This window comes from Malaclemys terrapin, chromosome 6, assembly GCF_027887155.1.
Source record: "Malaclemys terrapin pileata isolate rMalTer1 chromosome 6, rMalTer1.hap1, whole genome shotgun sequence".
Taxonomy (NCBI): Eukaryota; Metazoa; Chordata; order Testudines; family Emydidae; genus Malaclemys; species Malaclemys terrapin.
The window spans coordinates 28694687-28721216 of NC_071510.1; the positions used below are offsets into that span (position 1 = coordinate 28694687).

Genomic DNA, 26530 nt, shown 5'->3' on the forward strand with positions numbered 1-26530 from the left:
AGATATAATTACACTATTTTTTGTCAGGTGTGAAGAAAAACCCCTGAGACAACTATTACAGTATTGTAACCAATATGATTGCAGTACACAACTGAACTTCAAAGTCAACTTATTGATTTGCTGAGTTAATTTATGGAGATATACCTATCTCATAGAGCTGGAAGGGACCTTGCAAGGTCATCAAGTCCAGCCCCCTGCCTTCACTAGCAGGACCAAGTACTGATTTTTCCCCAGATCTCTAAGTGGCCCCCTCAAGGATTGAACTCACAACCCTGGGTTTAGCAGGCCAATGCTCAAACCACTGAGCTATCCTTCCCCCCATGGCCTATGTTAAATTCTCATTACCCTGCAATGTAGTATTCAATAGCTATTTCATTTGCTCTTGTTTCCTTAAAAAGAAGAACAGGAGTACTTGTGGCACCTTAGAGACTAACAAATTTATTAGAGCATAAGCTTTCGTGGACTACAGCCCACTCTGAAACTTGTTTTCTTAAAGAATTTTAGAAAAAGTGTTAAGGATGGCATTTTGTATATGATTTTGGTAAAAGCATATTTTCTAAATATGATTATCCATCAGGAATATTAAATAATGCAAGAACACTGTGAACAAGGCTGTACAGTCATCTCACAATTACTTTTATGATGATAGAAACAAACAGCTTCTGTTAGTTTTTATAAAATTCCATTTGTATGTATGTGTGTGTTCGTTCAGCCTTACCACTTACGTTCTCTTTAGTTATCTCCTCTAGTTATCATTGTCATTGCTTTAGTTAATCCTCTGTTCATCATATATATATGTACAAGGAATAGCTCCCACACTGGGTGCATGGAAGGTGTAAAATATCAGCAAGTCTTGTGTGTTGGACACTCTGCCATTGTTCTTGTGATTTATTGCATAGCTGAGGCATATGCTCTTCTGTATCTGCACAACTTCTCCTGCTACTCTATTTTTAAAAAATCCATTTCAGTGTTAATAGGTTGTTTGACTTCTTTATTACAGTTTGAGTATAAGTACGCAATCTAAAATGTCTAATTTAAATTACATTAATTTTAATCCATTTTATAATAAATATTAGAAGTTGCTACCCTAATGCCTTAGTTGTTTTGCTGAAACCCTGTGCTTTGAAGTGAAGGCAGCTCAGTCTAAAGCCATTCTGAAGTGGCAAGAGCTATTAATATTGTTGCTAATGTTTTGATTTTCATGGCAATCAACCTAAATTACCTTATGGAAGAGCTCATTGTTGAATTGTGATTTCAGAGGCAATGTAGCAAATACATAAATAAAAATTCAGTAATTTGCTTTATGCTGCTGTTTTAGTTTTTATAGTACTTCCTAAACTTTATTCCATAGCTATAATGTCCAAACATTAAATATACAACTTTGCCACACTGGTCTGACTCTTTTTTTGTGTTTGTTTGCTTGCTGGTTTTGCTGTTTGTGTGTTTAGGTCCCAATTCTTCAAAACACTTAACCACGTAATTAAGTCTTTTGCTGAATCGGAGCCTGGCAGTGTGATATGTTAACTGTTCCAGACAACCTCTTCTTCATCTGCTGCTGGCTAGTGGGAGGTTTGGGGGAAATGGCTTTCCCAAAAGCTGATGCATAAGCCTTTTTGATGACTTCAAAGGTGTAAAATAGTACTGTTTTTTTTTTAAATTTATTTTTTTAGTGCACTCTCCCTGTAGGCAGCTTCACAGTAGCTCCCCAGTATAGAAAAGTAAAATTAAAAATGGAAACATTAATAATGTCATAAAAATGTAGAAGCCTTGACAGGCAGTGTACCAAATCCCAAACTGGTATAAATTGGTTTGCTCCATTTAATCTGGACTATACCATGAAAACTTAAATTTAAATATATAATACAGGAAAGCTTTTCTCTTCTACATAGACATCTTGGAGTTCTGATTATGTGGTTACCATGTTATCAGAACTTCATGTAACCTCTGGATCTAAAAGCAGGAACTTTGACTGCTTAGGCTAAAGAAAGTTGTTTTTTTTTTTTTTTTTTTTTAAGCTCAAAGGCTGTAGCCTGTTCAACATCTACCCATGGACTAGCCATTAGAGCAGGGGCGGGCAAACTTTTTGGCCTGAGCACTGCATCGGGTTTCTGAAATTGTATGGAGGGCCGGTTAGGGGACGCTGTGCCTCCCCAAACAGCCAGGCGTGGCCTGGCCCCCGCCCCCTGTCCAACCCCTCCTCTCATTCCTGACTGCCCCCCCCCCCGGACCCCTGCCCCATCCAACCACCCCTTCCTCCCTGTCCCCTGATCGCCTCCAGAACCCCAACCCCTGACTGCCCCCCGCCACCCTATCCAACTCCTCCTCTCATTCCTGACTGCCCACCTGGGCCCCTGCCCCATCCAACCTCCCTGTCCCCTGACCGCCCCCAGAACCCCTCCCCCTGACTGCCCCCTGCCACCCCCCCTCCTTCCTGACTGACCCCATTCAACCTCCCTGTTCCCCGCCCTCTGACCACCCCGACCCCTCTTACCACGCTGCCTGGAGCACCGGTGGCTGGCCTGGGCTCTGCAGCTGCACTCTCTGGTAAGAGCTCGCAGCCCCACCGCCCAGAGCATTGCGCCGGCGGCGGGGTGAGCTGAGGCTGCGGGGGAGGGGGAACAGCAGGGGAGGGGCCGGGGGCGAGCCTCCCGAGGTAGGAGCTCAGGGGCTGGGCAGGAAGGTCCTGTGGGCCGTAGTTTGCCCACCACTGCATTACAGTGTGGCTCTCTGCCTCACTCTAAATATGATTTCAGTTAATTTTTCTCTCTCCATTCTTGCTAGGAGAGCTCCCTTCCTCTGAAGGTGAGAGGGGAATAGCTCTACTATTTCTCTTCTTCGCCTTACAAGTCTCTTGGCTACTCATTCGCCTCCACTCTTCACCATCTCAGGGCACTTTACACTCCTCACACCAGTATGTAGAGTACATACACAGTATGGCCCCTTAGCATGGGTATAAGTAGCAGTATAGACAGCAAAGCAGTGCTTAGGCAAGTAAAGACATGGCAGAAACTTAGGCTTATGTACCTTACACAGCTCTCTGCACACCCAAGCAGGGCCTCCCCTGTCTACACTGCTACGTTTAGCAGTGTAGTGTCATGCTATCTTAGCCTTTCCCTGCTGCAGGGAAAGACTGCAGCACCAGGGAAAGTCTGCAAGACACATACCCTACATGTTGCTGCTGCCATGAGAGAGCTTCAGATGTGCAGGGTGCTTCACGTCCTTTTCTCCATAACTCTTCTGTATGTGCAATGGTTACTTCACTTTGAAACAATATACATGGCTAATAATGCAGCCTGATGTTCCTGCTACTGACAGCCTTGACTTAATGCTTCATTTGGTATCTATACCCACCTCTGGCATCTTGCCACTGGATTATAAAGTCTTTGGGGGCAGGAATGAATGATTCCCTGATACAGACTGGGGCCTCTAGCACTCTTGTAATACAATTAATGACTCTTTGTACACACACCAATGATTCCACTGACTCCTTGTGGTAGAGTGAGCCTCTACAGCACCCCCTTGTGGCACTATTGAGCCTGCCTCACATTCCCCTTTCCCAGGGAAACTCTCCTAACAGTTGTCTCTCTTGGCACCCCCCAGCAAGGTGCTAGTTACAAACTTAGAGAATAGTCTCAGATGCAACATAAAAAGGGTCTTCTGCCCCCTGGTTCAACTCTCATTTCTTTCCTGCTCTCCTACAGAGCTCTAACTCATAAGGCTTTTTCCGTCAGGGGGTGTCTCCCTTCTTCCAGGACCTGTCACAGGAGCCAACATTTCTCCTCCAAGCTCTATACCTGAAAGTTATCCTTCTCTGGGGTCTACCTTCTCCCACCAGAGGTCTTGCAGCCCTTTTTAGAAATCCCATGACCCAAACCCAGCTGGGCCTAATAATTAAACAAGGCCATCTGGTCCCTTTCACATCAGGATCAGCTGGGGAGGCGATTTGTGAGGGGGAAGGTGATCTGTCACAGGTCAGTCTGAGCCTGACTTGCCTTAAAGGCCTTTGACACCCCTTCTGTAAGATTTCTGCTGGGTTCACATCCATCAGTATTTGCTACAAAATCATTCTCCTCATCTTCAAAGCTCTTATCTAACTTGTTCCCTTCTTTCCCCTTATGCATACTTTTCTAGCTTCCTGTATTTTCTGGTCTCCTCTCAGTCCCACACTCCCTCTTTTTCTTAATTGGAGGTTGATCCCTTGTGCTGCTGCCCCAGAGATGGTCTGCATCCCTACCATCTCTGATTTTTTCCCCATCCATTTTAGAAACATCAAAAGCCCAATTGTTTTATGCTGCCTACAACCATCAAGGTTTTGCAGTGTTCCTCCCAGCTGCTCTTACTAATTCTAGCCCTTCATACCCTCCTTACCGCTATTTGATTTCCCTCCACACTCCTAGCTTCTTATTGTAATGGCTGTGAAATGTGAGATACTTGTGTATAATACATTATATTTTAAGTTATTCATTTTTAGCTGCACTGTGCTTTTGCCTCTCAACTAATTTTTACCTCCTCCTCATTCTTGATTCCTTTGGGTATAGCTCCCATAGTAACACTATATAGCTGTTGTGGTTCTGTTGTATTGAATCCAGGTGCAGTTTTGCAAATGTTCATTATCTCCCATATTTATTAAGTACATTTCACCCAGAGGAATAATTATCTGTGACACAAACAATTGGCCTTATTTCATATAAAAACAATGGACACTCTGATATGAAAGTAGCCACAGTATAAATATTAGATCTTAAAATATATATGGACACTGTCAAGACAATTAGATGCTTAAAATAATAGATTTTTGCCTAAATTACTAATAACACCTTGAAACAATTAAAGTTGACAACATTTTAAAAAACAAACTTAGTGTTTACCTATTATGTTGGTTTTGTTTTTCATGTTCTCAGATTGGACAACAACATTAGACCAGTAAATATTTCTTTCTGGTTCTGATTCGTTGGAAACAGTAGTAGTGTTTGGAAAATAGGATGATGTTTATTTTTATATTTAAAACTACAGCTGTTTTTGTTGATATTTTTAGTGCTTTATTTAGGCCAAAATATATACATCAGTTTTTCTAAGTGTATGGAAAATCATGTAAACTTTTGTAGGTCACTTAGGGTTGCCAACTTCCTAACTGTACAGAACCGAACACCCCTTCTCTGCGGCCCCGCCCTTGCCCCGCCCCTTCTCCAAAGCCCCACCCCGTTCGCTCCAACCCCCTCCTTCCGTTGCTCACTCTCCCCCACCCACTTTCACTGGGCTGAGGTTGGGGTGCAGGAGAGGGGTGAGGGCTCTGGCTGGGGGTGTGGGCTCTGGGGCAGGGCTGGGGATGAAGGGTTAGGGGTGCAGGAGAGGGCTCCGGACTGGGGCAGGATGTTGTTGTTTGGGGGAGGTATGGGCTCTGGGCTGGGAGTGTGGGCTCCGGGTGGGGCCAGAAATGAGGGGTTCAGGGTGTGGGAGATGGCTCCAGGCTGAGGCAGGTGGTTGGAGTGTGGGGGCAGGAGGGTATGGGCTCTAGCTGGGGGTGTGGGCTCTAGGGTCAGGCTGAGGGGTTTGGGGTGCAGGAGGTGGCTCTGGGTTGGGGTGTTGGGGGTGTGTGTGTGCAGGCTCCTGGAGGGAGTTTGGGTGCAGGAGGAGACTCTGGGCTGAGTTGGGGGCGCAGGGTCCCAGTGGCACTTATCACGGCTACCAGAAGTGGCTGCCAGGTCCTTGCAGCTCCTAGACACATGGGCAGCCAGGGAAGCGCCGCCTGCTGCCCACGCGCCTGCAGAGGCCACCCCACAGCTCCCATTGGTTACAGTTTGCAGCCAATGGGAGCTGCGGAGCAGACATTCAGGGTGGGGGCAGTGCACAGAGCTTCCCTGGCTGCCCATGCACCTAGGGGCTGCAAGGACCTGGTGGCCACTTCCAGGAGCCACATGGAACTAGGGAAGGCAGGGAGGCTGCCTTAGCCCCAGGCCTCCGTTGTGCCACTGACCAGACTTTTAATGGGTCCCTTTTTGACTGGGTGTTCTGGTCGAAAACTGGACGCCTGGCAACCCTAAAGTCACCTTGGGGAAAATAATTTTTTTTCATATGTGCTATGGCCTTATTTCCATTGAAAGTGTATTTTATTTTTAATTGTCTTGGTTGTTTACCTTTTTTGTGGGAGCAGTTAACTATAGAAAAGATACTGACTATATGCAAAAGGCATACTTATTTAACTGTCAGTTTTAAACTGATTTAAAAGTTAAAATCAGTGTCTAGATTGCCATGAGGAGATTGTATGGATTTAATGAAACAAGTTTCTAAACCAGTTTAGTTAAAATCCATTTCCAAACTGATTTTAGTTAAATTGGTACAATGTGTGTGTGTAGATAAAGCCTCAGTCGCTAAGCTTGATCCTGCTCTGTGCTTAATGTTCTTCATTTCCACTGAAGTAACAGGGAGTTGAGAGTATTCACCACGTACCAAGAGTGCACCTTAAACCTGCATCTTTTTTATGGGAATGCAAAATATCTTCTCTTCCCCCCTCCCCTTTTTTTTAAAGGAGGAGCCACAGAAAGGAATGATGGTTGCAAATGTGTGGTGTAGTATGATAGAAGAAGGTGAATAATGTAACCAACATTTTATAGTTGGTGATTTAGTATTGTATGGTAAACAGAAAAATAAGTTTGAATCTCAGTGAAACAAAATAACGGAGATCTGCTGGACATGTTTTAAATTGGTAGGGTTTATGCCTTTGCAGTGTCCTAACATTTTATCGAATCAGTAACAATGAAAATTGATATAATCAGGGAAGCAATGATAGTTAAAATATACTTCTGTTTTGCAGCCTACACTGTATCCAGAGTGAGTTGAGGCTACTGCAAAATAGTAGTCAGTCAGAGCTGGATGTTACTGAAGATCTGAGAAGGAAACTTCATCAAGCCAAAAAAGAAAAACTGGATATAACGACTAAACATAACCAAGATGTAAGTTTTTATTTCTAGAAAAAAAAATATTTTTAATTAAAATACTCTTAGCACTACTGCCTGTACTTTAGAGACTTCACTGACTTGTTTAAAAAAAAAAAAAAAAAAGGCAAGGGAAATGACATATCAGTGCCCACTTGATGTCTCTTGAACATTTGACCCTGATTCTGCATGTGCTGATGTAGAGCCTCACTGATTTCAGAAGACTGGTGTGTGTCTGCGCAGGGGCTTACATGTCAGTCCTGCAATGAACTCCATGTGGGTGAGGAAATCTTATTTAACCAGTAAGGGATCACTCCTTTCTCTCCTCCTCAATCCCCCCTTGCTGTGTGGTAGTGCTGATCTGCTCTGTTTTGTGCTTTGCTGGTAGTTCAAGCAAAGTGAATTGTGGAGACCTGATGGAGCGTGATCCTGAAACATATGAGGTTTGAGCCATGTACCCAGAAAACATGTAAACCTGAAGCAGGGTGATTCTGATTGGTGTGGATAGTCTGAAACCTTTCAGCTTGCTCCCAGTGCCATCCCTCTGTTTCAAGTTTAAATGGTACGATTATCTACTGTAGATAAGGCTTTGGCCAGATCAGTGCAACCTGGTGAAATTAGAAGCACCGGTGCAACAAAATTATCACAATAGAATGAAATGCTGACTACATGAATTGTTGTTTTGTATGAAAATGCATCCTGAAAAAATCCTTACTGGAATCAGAGGGAATGGTTATTTACCTATATCCACAAACTCTGTATGGAATGTCTCACTTTATTTAATAATGGCTCTGACAACAGCTGTAATGGTTAGTAATAAGTGGCATCAAATGAAGTGGTCACTTTCCAGGTGGATGAGGGTAGAGGATTCTGCCTCCACTAATAATTCACTGACTGGGATTGCCTAATAGTATACATGGTTACAAGATACAACTCAAGTCAGTCTTCTTAATAAGCTGTTTTTTATTTTGCAGGCCATTAGAATTTGAATGCAGGTTATGTTTTCAATCCAGCTGGAAGTCAATTGTAATTTGTAAATTAAGTTGGTGCAAAAACAAAAACCTCCAAATTGGACACACCTTAAAATGCTTGCAACTGCTCAGCTTGTGTAATTTTGCAATTCCACATAATTAATATTTTCATAAAATGTATAGAAGACTATTATGATGATTGTCAACTTACTTGCATGTGTTGTTTAATGAATATTTCCTTTGAGTGATTTCACTTTTAGCGTATCTTAAAAAAAAAAAACTTATGCTTGAAAAATGTTAAAATCTAAGTATTGAAATAAAGGAACAGTAGAGAAATTGAGAGAAGATTTAAAAAAAAAAATCTATTAAAATAAACTTGAACATCAAGCTTAGCAGTATAAAGCATGTATATTAAAAAGTAAACTTGACAGTGAGTATAGAAGCAGTGGTAATCAACTTTGGACCCATCTACACTAAAAACGTTTTCTAAAAGTGTCCCACTATTGCTATCACTTAGTTCAGCCCCCAAAATTGTCAAAATGTAGGGAATCCTAGTAAACATGTTAGCAGCTGCCAGTGGTCTGTTGGCTGATTAGCCTGAGACGTTTGTGCTACTTTTTTGAAAACCTTGGTGATGGCTAGCAACCCAAACTTTTTTTGCAAAATATCTCAGTATGAAAGGAATTCCAAGGTCCTGGGTGCACTAGGCAGTGAACCATATTTCAAAACTGAGTTTGAATTTGGTTTTGGATCTGTTCCAGCTAAAATATATTTCAAATATGGCTTGGCTGAACATGGTTTTCAAATACCATTTTTGAACCAGGTTTGAAACTGGTTTCGCTGGTAATTTTTTTTTAAAGAGTGTTCAGACTCTGTTTTTAAAGGGCACCAACTTAAAATCTAGTAATTAAAAATAAAATTAGTTAATTTTGGGTACAGTAACTGCCCTTGAGCACTTTAACTAATGTTTGTGGTTTAACAACCACATTTCCTGGCTTTCTTTTTTTCTCTCCCATGTTGCTGTTTAAAGGATGGACTGAAACAGTGAAGACTGACAATGGAGGGAAATTAAGGAAACTAAAAAGTACTTTTTCTTTAATCTTTCAGTTATAACAATCTTAGGGGTTCGTTACAATAATAACATTCAGACAGAAGCTTCATATTTTAAGTTGATTTTGTCTCTTTAATCATGGTTCAAACACTAGGGTAGAAAGGGTTTTCATTATTCTGTACCCAATTTTCAAGCTCAGATTATTGTGGGGAAGGGAAGTTCAGGTGGCACAGGACAGGGAGTTAGACCAGGATTCTTTTTTCCAACTTTGTACAGTTTTCCTGGGTAACCTTGGGCAGTTACTTGTGACCAAAGGAGGTTATTTAAAGTCTGTATGCATACAGACAAAATGTGTAGACACTAAAAATCACTTGCAGTTGTATGGGCAATTACAGTGATTAACTGTTTAAGGTGTAGGTCACAGTGACTATGAAGTTCCAAATGGCCTAAGACCTTCTTACTTCAGAGACTGCTCCTTTCCCTGTGATGTACTGCTATAGTTGTAGGGTTGCCAGATGTCCGGTTTTCAACTGAAACGCCTGGTTGAAAAGGGACCTGGTGGCTCCGGTCAGCACTGCTGACTGGGCCAGTAAAAGTGCGCTTGGTAGCACAGCAGGGCTAAGGCTCTGTGACTCTGTGTGGCTCACTGAAGCAGTGGCATGTCCCCCTCCTCCCCCCCGGCTGCTATGTGCAAGGGCAGCCAGGGACTCCGCATGCTGCCTCCGCCCCAAGCGCCGACTCTGCAGCTCCGGGAACTGCGGCCAATGGGAGCTGTGGGGGCGGCTCCTGCGGACGGGGCAGCGTGCAGAGCCACCTGGCTGCGCCTCCACATAGGAGCTGGATGGGGGAAATGCCGCTGCTTCTGGGAGTTGCTTTTGGTAAGTGCTGCCTGGAGTCTGCACCCCTGACCCCCTCCCACCCCCCTTCCCCAGACCCGATCCCCTTTCCGCCCTCGAAACCCCTCAGTCCCAACCCGGAGCACCCTCATGCACCCCAAACCCCTCATCCCTAGCCCCATCCCAAAGTCTGCACTCCTAGCCAGAGCTCTCACACTCCCCCTGCATCCTCAGCCCCACCCCAGAGCCCTCACGCCCCAACCCCCTACCCCAGTGCTGATCCCCTTTTCTTCCCTCTGAACCCCTCGGTCCCAGCCAGGAGCACCCACCCCAAATCCCTATTCCCATCCCAGAGTCTGCATTCCTAGCCGGAGCCTTCACACTCCCCCTGCATCCCTGCCCCAGCCCAGAGCCCCCTCCCACACGCTGAACGCCTCAGCCCCAACCCGGAGCCCCCTTCTGCACCCCAAGCCCCTCATCCCTGGCCCAACCCCAGAGCCCACACCCCCAGCTGGAGCCCTCACCCCCTCCTGCATCCCAACCTACTGACCCAGTCTGGTAAAAATGAGCGAGTGAGGGTGGGGAGAGCGAGTGACGGGGGGAGGGGGGAATGGAGTGAGTGAGGGGTGAGGCCTCAGAAGGGGCAGGGCAGGGCGTTCAGTTTTTTGCGAGTAGAAAGTTGGCAACCCTACATAGTTGCTGGAAGCTCTTTGTTATAAAAGAGAGGGAGCTGCTGACGGCATTTTCCGGGAGGGCCCTGGGACTCAAGAAATTGCCCCTGCCCTCCCCCAGTCTGAAATTGATGACTTTCTGAGCACTCTGCAAAACCATTTGTTTGATAGGATTTGGCGGGTGGCGGGGGGAGAAGGGAAGGATGAATGTACATTCCTAAGTGTTTTTTTTTTTTAATAATTTGTCATCTGGCTGAGTTAAATTGTTGTTTCCATTTGATTATTTATTGTTGTTGATGGAGTTAATTGTATATTAGTATTTATGCTGCTGGGTGGTTATTATTAGTCTGATTATTGTCAGCATGCTCAGATTAACAAACTGAAAAAAATGCTGATGCAAAAGCTCTAAGTAAGTACACCTGCAAAATGCCACTTGGATGCAATGTCTACCTCATTTGCAGCCATTTATTTAAAGGGAGGAGAGAGAGCAATATTATCAAGTTACATATTTTCTTCAGCTACTCCACATGATTTTTAGAAAATGAACAAAGGAATGTTAGTATTTATATTTGCTTTACAAAAAGTTATTGGATGAGTTCATTTTTAAAACAAATAAATAAAACCCCGTGATTGTGATGTCCGGACTAGTATCCATTGCCATATTTTAGGGTATGCTTACACAGCAATTGGAGGTGTGATTGCAGCACATGTTGGCATACCCGCACGAGCATTAATCTAGTTAGTACAGCTAAAATTAACAGTGAAGATATTACAGCACATGTTTCAGTATGGCCTAGCAACACAGGTTCGTACCCAGGGCCCCTCGGGAGCTTGTACAGCCCGTTCTGTCAGGTCTTCACTGATATTTTTAGGTGTGCTAGATAGATTAAAGAGTAAACCCATTCTGCAATCACACCTCCAACCTCAGTGTATACCAGGGATCGGCAACCTTTGGCATGCGGCCCATCAGGGAAATCCGCTGGTGGGCCGGGATGGTTTGTTTACCTGCAGCGTCCGCAGGTTCGGCTGCTTGCATCTCCCACTGGCCATGGTTCACCGTTCCGGGCTAATGGGGGCTGCGGGAAGCAGCGTGGGCCGAGGGATGTGCTGGCCATGACTTCCCACAGCCAACCCCCCCCCCCCCCCCCCCCCCCCGTGGCCTGGAACGGCAGACCATAGCCAGTGGGAGCTGTGATCGGCCGAACCTGCGGATGCTGCAGGTAAACAAACCGTCCCGGCCCACCAGCGGATTTCCCTGACAGGCCATGTGCCAAAGGTTGCCAATCCCTGGTGTATAAATACCCGTAGGGCCCAACCCTGCACAAGTGAATCCAATGAGTGTTTTGTCTTTGACTTAAGTGGAAATAAAATCTAGAAACTTTTAATATTTTCTGTCCATAAACTCTATGACTCTAAAAGAGACCAGCAGATCATCTAGTGTGACCTGTAGATCACAGGCCACCAACACCACCCAGCATCCACAACTAAACCCAACAACGGAAATTAGACCAAAGTACTACAGCCCACAGGAGACTAGAGTGTTATTTGCCACAGGGAGAGAATAGGAGGGAGAAAGGTGCTCCACTGCCTGAGGACCCTGCAACAGCAGGGAATTGATTGTGAGTGACGACTAAAGAACCAAATTAATTCTGGCAAGTGACCTGCACCCACATGCTGCAAAGAAAGACAAGCCCTCCCTTTACTCCTCTTCCCCATGGTCACTACCAATCTGACCTGGGGGAAAAATCCCTCTTTATCAAGCAACAGAGGGTCCTGTGGCACCTTTAAGACTAACAGAAGTATTGGGAGCATAAGCTTTCGTGGGTAAGAACCTCACTTCTTGCATCTGAAGAAGTGAGGTTCTTACCCACGAAAGCTTATGCTCCCAATACTTCTGTTAGTCTTAAAGGTGCCACAGGACCCTCTGTTGCTTTTTACAGATTCAGACTAACACGGCTACCCCTCTGATACTTGACACCTCTCTTTATTAGTGTTTCTTTGAAAAGTTAATACATAAGTTTTTATAATTAATGATAGATACATTAATAGTTTCTAAAACGGATTCCTCTTCTAGCTGTCCAACTATGAAAGCCAGATTGCCAGGTTGCGATCTGAAGTTGAGAAAGGAGAGGCCATTCGACAAAGTCTGGAGTATGAACTTGTCATTGCCAGAAAAGATGCTGGTCTTGAAAGATACTCTGCAGAGGAAAAGTTATGTGAAGCTAGCAATCGATTTCAGCAGCTGCAAGGTATGTTTCAAAAACTTTTAAACACCCAGCAGTGACTAAATTTGTTAGTCCAGAGCCTCAGTATTATGAGTCAAGCAGACAACTAGGATGCAGTGACTTAATTTGGTTCTTTAGTCGTCACTGGTTTGGGTTGGTTTGGTTTTAGCTCTACCTTATATTTCCAGCCTCCTCTCCAACTCCCTTTGTGAAACTATCCTGGATATCCCATTGCCAAATTAAAATAAACATACTAAAACTCCCTTCTCCTCTCCTTCAGCTCTCCATTCCCCACTCATGACCAACTCTTCTCTTGATCTATCCTTTATATCAGAGTCAAATTCCACTATCATCCTTGTTGTCCAGGTACATATCTTTGGTGGTATTTGACTCCTTTGTCCTTCTCTCCCCACATCTAGGTTGTTACTATATCTTGTAGTTCTTCCTTTCTTCTCCATTTCTATTGTAGAAACCTTTGTGCGTGCCTGGTCACTTCTTATCTGGTCGTTTCTCTGGTCTACATGTATCTCATTTCTAACTCTTATAAAACTGCTTCTCTTTCTTCGCTGCGACTCTAATAATGAGTTACAATTCTGGTAAAGCTCCTCCAAGTAAATACAACAACTTGATGAGTTCTCTAAGTTCCACCATGCTAGGCCTGTGTGTGGTAAGCTGCCTGAACCTGAATAGGCTCCAGAGTAGTCTCAGGGTGGCCTACAGCATACTTCCTAAGCACAGACTGACACTCCTTCACAGAAGTGGGACCTCACAGTGCACCTGCCCTAATCTCTCAGAACTAGTGCTGACCCCTCCATGGGCCATCCAGTACCTTAGGCACTCCCAGAGCTCCAAGTTTGTGGGCACCATAGGTTACAGTTTACCTAATAGTTGAAGCATACAACACACAGACATCATAAGAGATTCCAAAACCAATCACTCTTTACTTTAGATAGCACAGGATATATACATAGCTAGACAAAACAATAAAGTGCCTTTTTGTATTTCCCTGCCTCAGTTTCCTCACCACATTTGAGATGTTCTTTGGGATTAGGTCATATTCTCTCCCCTTCCCACCTGCACATGGCTTCTCTTCTGGAATATGGATTCTAGACTAGCTGTCGTCAGCATCATCATCTCCTTCTCCCCTACTCCCCCCCCTTTGAAATGGCTGATGGGAAAGTTTTTTTTATTACCTCCTGTCCCCTTTGTCAGGTGACCAACCCATTGATCAGCTTCATCTGATGACCATAGTCTCCCAGCAATTGATCTATTCCTTAGTTACCAGCCCACCTGGAGTTCAGACTTGAAAAACTGGTTTGCTCTGGACGATGGCCATTGTAACAGGGTACACTCACCACTCTGGCACCTCCTGCTGGCTGTCTTGGGAATTAGCTCTGCACATTAGTGCACCCTCTTCTGGTAGTGCCTCACCACTGTCACTCCTGCTCTAGGACCCATGTATCTCCAAGGGCCACGGCATCCTCTTCAGCAACACAGCCCTCTGGCTGTGCCACACACTGTGCTCCCCCCTTTCCAGGGGACCTGCAATCCGCTGTTCAGCCACTTTCCTTAGTGGCTACTGCAGCCAATACTTCCTTGTGGCCCCAGCATCCTCTCTGCCCTTACCTCAGGCCTCCATCTGCAAACATGTCTCTCACTGCCCTGGTCCCTGCTCTGTCCAGGGGGCTGGCAATTCTCTCAGCCCTCGAGACACAGTCCTTCCTCCTTGAGCTTCCAGCAGAGAACTGCTTTTCTCTGTCCTGCAGCTCCCTTTTTACATGTGCCTGCTTGGCCCTGATTGGGTGCTCCTTTCAGCCCTTCTCTGATTGGCTGCCTCCTGCACAGCCTCCCTAGGGCTCTGTTAACCCCTTAGAGCCCAGTGTGGGGCAGATGCCCCATCACAGCCATCTTTTCATCTGAGTGCTCTATTTCAGGGATTCTCAACCTTTTACTTTCTGAGGCCCCCTCAACATGTTATAAAAACTCCACGCTCCACCTGCCACAACAACTGTTTTTCTGCATACAAAAGCCAGGGCCAGCGTTAGGGGGTAGCAAACAGGGCAGTTGCCCAGGGCCCCACGCCACAGGAGGCCCCCACGTAGTTACAATGCTCAGGCTTCAGCTTCAAGTGATGGGGTTCAGGGCCCTGGGCTTCAGACCCATGCAGTGGGGCTTCAGCTTTCCATCCTGAGCCCTGCAGGCCCTGCTTGGCCAACCCCCTGAAGCCCGCTTGCGGGCCTGCACAGGGCCCCGGACCCCTAGTTGAGAACCACTGTTCTATTTGAATGGCTCATCATCAAGATTTAGCTCCATTTTTAGCCTGGTGTAACCACCCATTGAAATTTTCCTCCAAAGATGGAGGTAAAAAACAGCAGAGAAAGCACAGACTAGCCGTACCATCAAAATGGAGTTTGTAATTTGATATAGATACACACAGCATTCATAATATCAAACATCCTATGTACATAATTTCCCAAAGCATCACACAACACCACTCTCTTTGAATCTTTCTTCTGACTTCTGCAAGAAGTTTAAGCTTCTTCTGCTCATCTGTCTACCTCTCAGCTGTCATTTTCAACTTCTTTTTCTCCCATTCTTTATTCTCCTTCCATGCAACATTCCTTACATTACAAGTAACCTGCAAAGTTTAAAAAAAAAGGGGAGGGGGTTGTTCACTTGTAACGTGTAAAGGAGGATTGAGAATGGTGTGTAGGTTTTGTTTTTAATGAAGCTTTTTTCTACTTGTCTTTTATATGGTTTAATATACTTTGAAAGACGGAGTGGATGAATGGAGAACTGGTAAGTTTAGGACTGAAAAGAGAAGTGATTTGTTTTTGTTAAAAAACACCACCTTTTTAGTTTAAAAAGTTAGGATAAAATATATCTATGTTAAGGATTCAACAACCTCACTCATTCAATTAAGGGTCTAGAATGCTCTTAATACATATTTTTGAGTTTTCCAAGAAAGAACACTGGATTTGACATGGCAATTACCTTAGAAATACCGGCCAAGTTGATCTTTCTACTTCCTTGAAATAATTAAAAATCCTTTGGCTTTCAGGGGTGCCATATACATTGTAAGGAGAAGGGGGGGGGAGGCACAAATTCAATATGGTTTCTCTTGCAAGCCATTATTAAACACTGCAAGCTAAAGACTTAGTTGTTAGTTTCCTATTTATAGAAAAGTTCACTATGTTCCTTCCTATACCTACTAATCATAGCATTCTTTTAAATAAAAGCTTTTCAGCATCTCCTATTTAATCATTGAACATTGTAAGACACAATCTACCTAAAATGCCAGCTGTCAAAATCTTGTTTTGTGACTTATTTCTAGGTTTAAAGAACTAATTAGCTGATGCAACATAATCCTGATTTGACTCTTTTCTTCTCTGTTCTCTATCAGTTTATGGCTTAACATTCATTCTCCCCAGGGGATTGGAGCCTTCTCTAGTCTTTTCTTGATTGCTTGCTGCTTTAATGGCCAATGTCTCAGTGGTTTAATGCTTTATTAGATGGACCCCTCTGTGAGCTTGCAGTCTTCCTAGGGTTGCCAAGTGTCTGGTTTTTGATGGGAACACCCAGTCGAAAAGGGACTGTGGCAGCTCCGGCCAGCACCGCTGACCGAGCCATTAAAAATCTGGTTGGCGCACCCCAGAAACAGTGACATGTCCCTTTGCTCCTAGGCGGAGGCCCAGACAGGGGGGGCTCCATGCACTGCCCCTTTGTCCCGAGCACCGGCTCTTCAGCTCCCATTGGCCAGGAGCCAGTGGGAGCTGCAGTGGCGGCACCTGTGGGTGGAGGCAGCGCGTAGAGCCTCCTGGCCGCACCTCCACCTAGGAGCCGAGAGACATGTTGCCGCCTCCAGGAGCCGCCTGAAGTAAGTGCCACCCGCACCCTACACCCCTACCTCAATCCCTTGCCCCAGCCCTGAGCCCCGTCCCACATCTAAATTCCCTCCTGGAGCCCACACCCTGAACACCCTCCTGCACCCCAACACACTGCCCCAATTCTGAACCCCCTCCTGCACTCCAAAGCCCTTGGTCCCAGCCCGGAGCCCCCCTCCTGTACTCGAAACCCCTTATCCCCGGTCCTACCCCAGAGCCCACCCCCTGCCTCAGCGTGGAGCCGCCTTCCACACTCTGAACTCCTTGGCCCCAGCCTGGAGCCTCATCCTGCACCCCAGCCAGAGCCCTCCCAGCCCAGTGAAAATGAGCCAGTGAGCGAGGGTGGTGGGGAGCGAGCGATGGAGGGAGGTGGGATGGAGTGAGCAGGGGGAGGGGCCTCGGAGAAGGGAAGAGGCCCCTGGGAAGGGGGTGGGGCAAGGGTATTTGGTTTTGTGCGATTAGAAAGTTGGCAACCCTAAGTCTTTTCTATGGATTCTCCTTTCTCCTCTGGCAACCTTTAGTTTGTGCCATTCATTATCTTTTCCCCTGAGTTTATCCTGTCTGTAACCTTTTTTAGAAAATCTTTTCTTTTGCACTTTTTAAAATTTAGAAGAAAGCAGAAAATGATAGTGGAAGGGAGGAACTTGTGAAGATCTCTGTATCTGAAAGTTGTGCTCAGTTACCTCTCAGTACCACACTGTGCATTAAGTAAAATGAGAAACTGAAATAATGTAAAGTTAGGTTAATATGAAATCCACATCTGAAAAATGAACCATTACTTCGTAGCTGAACAGCCATATACGTAAAATAGTAATAGTAACATGGGTTTCAACAAACCATACTGACAGCGTCTTTAGTTTAGTTTAGGGCAGGAGTACAAACACAAATACATACAATCTTGACTCTATAATATACCATCCTATCCTGCATGGGGTTTCCTATCATGTAGGTTGAGCGTCCTTTAACAACAGAGAGTTTCTTTAGAAAATTTATTCCTTTTCTGTCCAGTCTAACTAACTTATATTTCAGGATCTTCGATAGCTCCTGCACATGTATACCCCAGTGCGAATCTTCACTGAAGTCACTGAGGCTCTGGGTCAGTGTAAAGAGGCCCAATCACTTGCATGGAGTTGTAGTGTTGGGGTCTAAATGTTTCCTGCAGAATAAGAGGATTTTTAAAGAGGCTAAGTTAGGATGGGGAGACTGCATACGGGGCAACAAAGATACCCAGAATAATTTAGGATTGTTTTTTTTTTAAGTGGGCTAAGAGTTAGTCAGGTAGAAGAGTTGGGTCCTGTGATGGGCTTTTAAGAAAATCAAGTGAAATATAGAGAGTCTGTTCACAGCCTCTATGGGAAGGCAGTGAGGGAGAGAGATCTATTATACCCAGTGTGGAGGGGTCAGGGAAAGAGACAGAAGGAAGTCTGGTATTCAGAGAGTATATAAAATTGTTAGAAAAGGGAGTTGAGATTAGGTAAGGGAATTGATCCTTTGATTAATTTTATACTGGATTTTGAACTAAATGAAAAACTAATTAAGATTTGGGGATACAGAGACTATGTGTTCCCCTTATTGCACATAGTGATCTTTAGCGAGCTGGGAATTACAGTAGTTGGAGACAGGAGAAGGCAGTATGAATCATGGTTGAAAGGAAGAGTGCTAGAGTATTGGGCGGGGCAGTGTTACAGTTATACATGTGACAGAAGGCAGATGTGGTGAGTTCCTAGCTTCTAGATGGTATGTAATGGATACTAGGATGACCAGTTTAGAAGGGAGATGTAGTTGGTAGAGCTTTCATCGAAGGATATTCTATTCTGTTAGCAGACTATCAATATTGAATTGGGTTGAAGGAAGTTAAGGTGAAGACAGGAGTTGAAGCTGAAGAAAGAAAGCCAAGTAAAAAGACATAGCGAAGGAGATACAAAACGTTATATCTGTGTACAAGCGATACCCAAAACAAAATATGGAAATCACTTGGACAAGGGGAATGAACTATTATGGAGTTAACCACTCCATGTTTCAGTCTCTCTTTTTACAAATGGAGGTAATTCTTAACTATTCCTAGAGGTGTTGTGAGGTTCAATTTATTAAAGTCTGTAAAGCATTTTTAGATCTCTGTATGAAAGATGCTACAGAACTGCAAAATATTGATATTATTGCTACAGTATAGATCAAAAGTAATCTACAGCTCCAGAATCATTACTATTCTAACCCTTTTTCTGTTCTAGGCTTAAAGAATCTGAATACATAGGAGAGCTAACACTGGTTTTACCTTCTTTAAAAAAAAATTAACTTAGCAGATGATGTTTCTCTTAAATAATAGCCATGAATGCAGAGCTTCAACAGAAATTGGCTGAGACCGAGAAAGTGTTTCATATTTCTCAGCAGAATTGGAAGGAACAGCAGCAAAGACTTACAAATGACTTAGAGGAGAAAGATAACATCCTTAAGACCTGTAATAGTGAATATGAGTTACTTCTGAAGGAGAGGACTAAACTGGAAAACGTTATACAGGTATAATATTTAAATACAAGTAATGAACGGAGTGACGTAATGTCTGGACTTTTATCTGTGCATGAATAATTTTTTTCTGAACAAAAGAAAAAATTCAATGTTCCATAGAATGTGAAATATTTCAGCATAGGCTTACAAAAGTACAATCTTTCTTCCTTTTGAGGGTTATACTGTAGCAATATACAACTCCTGAGTTGCTGATTCTTATATAAAAAAGTCTCCAAAGTTACTTACTTTAAAAAAAATGAATTTTGTATATGGCCTGTATGAAATGGTGAGACGCTTCACTGGTGGCTACAGTGGAAATACTAGTGTAGATAGGGCTCGAGTTAGTTGCTGGTGATCTAAACACTCAGAGCAGGATGACACAGTGGTTAAGATACTGATGCCTTTCAGTGCCTTGTCTACGTTAGCATTTCTGCAGGTGGTGGTGAACTGCTGGTGTCAAAATGTCCTGCCATTTGGCAAAAACGCCTAATACATCAAGACAGATTGTCAGGCTTCTTCTTATATTGCAGTTGCATGCTGCTGTTCAAATAAGTCTTTGCATTAATTTGTATTTCAAAACAACAACAAAAAATGTTAAAATGGAGTTAAGATTAAGAGTATGTATAAGCAATGTAAGGGTAAAATAAACTTAACAAGGATGTAATTATTCCATACCCATTCAGTACAAACCCTGGAAATTAAAAGTTAGGGTTATGCTTAAGATATATCCAAACAGATTAAGGTATGAAAATACACAGTTAAGGCACCCAAACAACTTTATTGTGCCCTGTGGTGACATCTTGCAATAACTGTGCAACAGGGTACATCTGCATTTGAACTGAAGCTGTGAGTCCCAGCTTGTGTAGATATACCAGCATTAGGTCTTCTGAAGCTAGTGCACTAAAAATAGCAGTGTAGCTGGAGTAACACGGGTGGCAGCTCAGCTAAATCATATCTCCCAGTTCAAAGGTAGGCATGCCTGATAATTAAGGCATTTTAGTGTTTGTGGTCCCAAATTACATAAAACTGACTTACAGACATATTAGATCCTTTCCCCTCAAATGTTGTTATTTATATTTGAATACATAAATGTTCTTTATGCTTTTAAGGAATGGAGCCACAGGGGTTCTTGTGAAGTGAAGAAGTGACTGTCAACAAACATGACATAGCCAGAGAGAAAAAGAGCTGATCGCTCCTTTAAAGCCCATCTTCATGTATTTAGACAAGGGGGGAGAATCTTGGATATTCCCATTTTCCTCTTTTATTTCTCCCTTTAAGACTTCACATTTAGCTGAGAACAGCTGGACATGGTTTCTTCCAATCCAATCAACTCCATTCTTGAGCTAGCAGAAGGGGGCTCTGAGAAGTAACATGAAGCATTCTTGGTCTTGGGTAGCCCAGATGCTAAATTCCAATCCATGTAAGCCTACTAGTAAGACACTAGTCATGGAAGTGAATTTTTAAATACACTTTCAGCCAAGGTCTATATGTCTGTAAGGCTAGACAGCAAGGTTCTTTGAGGCACAGTAGATTTGATATTATATGTAACACTTTTTTAAATAGGATTTTTAAAACTTTTTATGAGATTTAATAATAAAACAAGACTATCTACATCAAGGAGACTCTGGAGCATCACAAGGAGCAGAGGAATATGATGGAATTGCAAATCAGAGAGACAGCATTAAAGGAGTTCAGGTTTCAGTTAGAGCAGTGTGAAGCAGAAAGAAGAGAGTTCCAGTTTATGTTGCAGGTATTTTATTTATAGTAAAGCACTAACTAAAAAAATGCCTATTATGTACATAGTATAAGCCAAGCATAATACCATCACTTAATTTATTTTATTAATAAGGAGATCATTTAATAGCTGTCAAGGCTTTAGTTAATTTTAAAAATCTTGTGAATATAGTAATTTTGAAAGGTGGTGGCCTATTTGATCCCTGGAGATTGAAGTCCACCATTTATCCACAGAGTAGGTAAGAATGGGCAGCAGTACCTTTCTTAAAATCAACGTCCCTTTCTTCTGTGCAGGAGAAAGTCCAGTACAGTGGGTCTTCCCCTTTAAAGAGAAGGCAATTAATTTTTCATCTCTATTTGAACCCAGGCCATTCTTCTGAGACTGTCAACAAGCATGCCGGTTGTGTAATTGACTCTGAAGTGGACATTGTCTCTGACCATTACAATTATTTTGCATAGGTCACTGAAGAGCCATCAGATAAATCTTGGTTACTATTCACCTGAGCCGAATTCAGATCAGTTAAGCTAGAGGTGAAAAGTTCAGTCATATCACTAAATCACTGGGTCCCCAAACATTCAGACCCCTATTTTTGAGGCTTTAGTTATGATAACAGTGATATTTAGTTACACATTATATTATGCATTTAACAAATGTCTGCAGTGTCCCGATGGAACAATTACTATGTCCCTATTTGTATCAGAAGATGTATTAAGAATTGTTCTGATTCAACAAGTAGGAGGACTACAAAGCCAGTCTGAGTAGTTACATTAGACAAGTGCTGGATGAAATGCCCCATAATGAAACTTTATTTACTCTACTTCTCTAACTTTATTAAAAATGCTGAATCTTCTTCTGTGTAACTTTAGAACATGGTTATTGACCCATACCACTCTTTGTAAATAAGTCCGGAAGTATATGTGAGGTGGTGTGTGTTTGTTTGTTTGTTTTAATTTACCTAAGAAACCCCAAACTCTTTTAACTAAATGGTTTAAATTTAGATCCTGGGTAAGACTTTTGCTGTGACTTCAGGAGCAAGGTATAGGGGATGGAGCAGGGAGAATCACTTCCTGTATTTGATTCCCAGAACTACCTTTTCTTTCTGTTTGAAGGTAGGACCTAGAAATGGTGCTGTGCTGGTGAAATGATGAGCAGAAATCAAGGTGGTGCTGTGGTTCTGGTGCTGCGTGCAGTGTATATGTGTCTTTCCTGGGTAGCATTCATTTCTTTTTTTCTACTTCTGAAGGTCCTGTATTATTAGAGGCTGTCCATAAGTTACATAACACATTTTTGGGGATTTTCAGGACCCACACAGCTGTCCCTTGTAAAACTTTCTAATACTGAACACGCACAATTAAGGACCCACCGACCCTTTAACGTGTTATGTAATTTATGGATAGCCCCTTAGTAGTAGTAGTAGTAATAGTAGTAATAATAATAGCAGTAGGAACATGGACACTAGTCATGGATCAGGACCTGTGATGGGGTGTTCGTTTACCCCATACAAGAATAGAAGGAGTTAATAGAGGCCTCATGAGCCTTCCACACTCTGTCCCATAAAAGAGCAGTGGAAGTAAGTCCTCCAAGCAGCCTAGAGAGGCTGTGCAGGAAGCAGCCAATAGGAGAGAGGCTGTACAGAGCAGCCAATCAGGGCCCAGTGGGCTAGTACAAAAGGAGCTGCAGGGTAGAGCAAGGGTCAGTTGCAGCTGGGAGCCCAAGGAGCGAGGACTGTGTTCTTAGCAAGCTGCAGCAAGGATAACACCTTGGACAGAGCAGTTGCTGGCAGGGACCCGGGGACCTGGCTGGCTGCTGGGACTTGCTAGCTTGAAAGCCCTGAGGAAAGGGTGAAGGAGGTCCTGCTGCTGTGGGAAAGCGGCCTAGGGAATTGAAGCAGCATTGAAGGAAGTTAAGGAGACTCAGCAGGGGGCTGATATCTACAGGCTCTCTGCTTTAGAACCTGGAGTAGTGGGTGGGCCTGGGTCCCCCCCATTAGCCATGTGGGAAGTGGCTAGAATAATTGACTGAAACCTGGAAGGGGAAAATACAGATGATGATTGGCCTGAGGACTGAGTCATGAAGAGGATGCTGCAGTTCTTGGCTTGAGGCAGATCTGCAGGTGTAGATGATGATGGAAGAGGCACTACCAGGAGAGGGTGCACTGGCTGGCAGAGCTAATCCCTGTGACAGCCACCAGGAAGTGCCGCCCTGGTGAGTGGACCCTGTGATAAGACCCAGTTGGGCTAGGTGCTGTACAAACACAGAACAAAATGGTCCATGCCCCCAAAGAGCTTACAAGCTAAATATAAGATGAGACAACATTTGACGACAGACAAATTGGTGAGTACAAGGAGACAATGAAATCATATTTGTCAGCATAGAGGCAATACATACACTGGTGTATTGGTGCATCAGTGGCCCAACTGTTATGTTTTTTGTGGCATCATGGCAAAGGAGAGTTTTAAGGAAGAGTTTTAAAAAGAAGATGCCCAGGTTATGGGCATGAATGGCTGGCAGGATTGTGGTGTTGTCCACAGTGATTGAGAAAGGAAGTAATAGGGATTAAGGCGATTAGGAGCTTTGTTTTAGTGATGTTGAGCTTTACTCATGGCTAGATATCAATGACTTGATGTCAGAGAGAGACAGGCTGGGACAGAAAGGAAACAGGTCTGGAGTAGAGAGGTCGATCCGTAAGTCATCGGCATGGAGATGGTAGTTGAATTTGTGGTTGAGATTACCCTAAATTGTAGAGGGAGAAGATAAAGAGACCAAGGATAGAGCTCTGTGGACTCCCCTCCACAGAAAGATCGAGGCAGATGAAGAGGAACCTCCACAGGATATGCAGAAGGAATAATTAGAGAGGTGAAAGAGAACCAGGACAGGTCAGAGTTATGGAAGCAAAGGCAGGACAAGATTTCAAGAGAAGTATGGTTGACTGTGCCAGAGGGGTTGACAGGTCAAGAAGAATGAGGATGGAGTACTGGTTCTGAGCTTTGTATAGGAAAAGAGGTCATCAGAGACTATGGTAAGAGCAGTTATAGTCAAGTGCAAGTGGCAGGAATCTGATTGGAGAAGGTCTATGATGGAATTGGAGGAGAGGAACTCTGAACATTACATCTATAATCCGATTAGTTTAAAGTTGAAAGGGATATGGTGGAATAAAGATATGGGGCTGGTTGGGAGGGGTCCCCCATATTGAATGTGCAGAGGTGAAGGAGGTAGGGTTGCTGATCAGCTGGAGTAAAGATGATAGCTCCGCATTCCTAGAATAGTCCTGAGCTTCAGTGTCTTTACCCAGTAGCACCAGCAGGCGCCTTTCCTAACAGGGTGGCTGTATTCTCCCCATATTACTTCACTACTTTGATTTGAATCTGCATTTTCCCTCATGGGCTTTCTATTCTTCCTAGGATACCATGTAAATATGGATTTTATTAAATATATTCTGACTGTCTCAGTCACTAGTTGATATTAATTATCTGAGGTTTAGTTTTAAATTCTGTTTTGTTTGATAGCCAGATCTGACAAGGAGTAAAAAATCAGCAAGCAGACACAATCATGGAAGTTGACTGCAAAAGTGTGCCAGTCTCTCTGACATTGAGCACTTGCAGCTACATTTAAAATACTGACCTCTAGTTGTGTACTCAGTTATAATTGGGTGTGAAATTGAAGGACAAGTTGAGGTTCCTTTTAAAAATGTGGGCCTTAATCTGTATATTGAAAGCTAGAGGAACAATGTACTGCATAAACTCTTGAAGACAGGCTTGGAGTTAATGTCCATAACAGGATACAGAAATGAATCCCGCTTAAACTATTGAAGTGTGTCTCTAGGAGACACAAGGAGAATAATCTGCTTTCTAACATACTGCAGTGTGGCTCTCCCTAGTGTGCTTGGAATGCCAGCTGGTTTACAACTAAGAAGCATAAATTCAGTAATAAGTGCAATAGCATCACCTTGTGGTTAACCTAGAAAATACTTTCCCAGTGAGTACTATAGGGTTTTTTGTGTAAGCATGCCTGCACCTCTTATGTAGTTAAATTATCCTTGTACCTTTTGAGTATACATGATACCATTGCTCATTTAGGAGTTGATTCTGCAAGGTGTGGAGCCCTCCTGTGAGCTACTGAGAGCCCTGAACTCCCACTAACTTCAATGGGAACTTGCAGGATAGCTCAGTAACCTTCAGGATAAAGTCCATAATGTGTGAATAAAAAAGTCAACTATACTTATGGCTCTTGCGTGATAGAATATTCTTAAAATAACATTGTAATTGAACTTCCCATCAAACTTCTCTCCTCCTTAGTGTTCTCTGTACTATATTGTGAATATAAGGGATGTTTGTTCAAAGGGAGCAATATCACTATATATCTTCCCCATAGTGAAGACAATACTAATCTATTAGTTTATGCACAGCTAATGTAGACCCAGGACAAGTTCAGAGTTCAGTTTTCCTCCATTTCTCATAATTATCACTTGTTCCAAAAAGCATCTCCCAACATACTGATAAACATGTAGTTGCTAACTTCAGTGTCACAAGAGTAGAAAATAGGATTTTAGCTCAAACTTTCTCTAGTGTAGTGTTTGGATTATTTTTAGCAGTGCCATAATACCTTGTCCCAGTTGCCCATATATTTTCACATGCATTTTACACTAATGGTCATCTTTCCAGGGGACACTAATGAAACCATGGCATGCTGCCTATGAATAACCTAACTGAAAGAGAGACTAAACTAATTTTAGTCTCACTACATTTGGTGGATCTCAATCTTTTAGATCATGATAAAATTATTGTAGTTCTGTTACATTCTTGTGGTTCAATTTTTTTTACTGAGGTTTCTAAAACACTTAGTTGGAACTGGTTTCAGGAAATCCATTTTAAACTTTTTTAACAAAGGGCTTGTGTTTCCTTAAGCATTGCACATGGGTAAGGTCTTGTCAGACTTCACTTTCTGATAAACACTTTGTGTGAATAGTTCTCTCTCTCTCTCCCCCTCCCCACTTTGGAGATGCCCAATAATTAGTAATTTCTAGCTATAAGTGTACATGACATAGCCGTAGTAGCAGAATTTGAACACCAAATGCATGTGTCTCTGGTAAATTTTTGTTTTTTTTACTAAGTGTCTCTTCTGTTGGTGTTGAATCGGAATAAATGGACAGGAGTGTTTATTGCAGTCATGCTGTTTTCTGCATAGAAAACCATTTTGACAAATTGTCTCCAAAAGTTCCTCTATTTAAATCACTGGATTTATGATTTGCTTCTGATACTAGTTATGGAAAAGCTTAGAGATGCCCTCCAAACCACAGCTATTCTTTCTGGCACTTTTGGGAGCTCCTGCTTAAGTATGCTAGAGATATTGGGGGCTCATTACTTGGATGGTCTTTTTTTATCATCTGTAGAGTTACAGCGATAGAACACACTAAAACCATAGAACTGCTGAATGTCTGCAGCTAGATTAATAATGATCCCAGTGGTGGTTTAGTTTGGTAGTGCATTCACCATACGCGGAAATTTAAACAATGACAGCTTGGTTAATTTATAGTACTATAAACTTTAATTATTTATAGTTCACCTAGACTGTTTTGTAAAATAGTTCAATCAGTTTCTAAACAGAAAGCTATTCCTACTCAAAATCTCCAGAAACCTGAATTATTTACAACCTGTAGAGACAATATTTATAAAATCAGTTGAATCAGTTTCCAGTAGAAATATTTTTTTTTCCTTTCCAATCTC

General features: G+C 43.1%; 1 protein-coding gene across 2 annotated transcripts in view; it reads left to right on the top strand.

The window, feature by feature from the left end:
• CCDC171 (coiled-coil domain containing 171) overlaps window positions 1-26530 on the top strand; it is a 214721-nt gene that overhangs the window by 7299 nt on the left and 180892 nt on the right. For both annotated transcript variants that reach the window (XM_054032983.1, XM_054032984.1), the window contains exons 4-6: window positions 6812-6950; window positions 12536-12710; window positions 18894-19084. In XM_054032983.1, the coding sequence (XP_053888958.1) occupies window positions 6812-6950; window positions 12536-12710; window positions 18894-19084 (505 nt within the window). The remainder of the gene's footprint in view (window positions 1-6811; window positions 6951-12535; window positions 12711-18893; window positions 19085-26530) is intronic.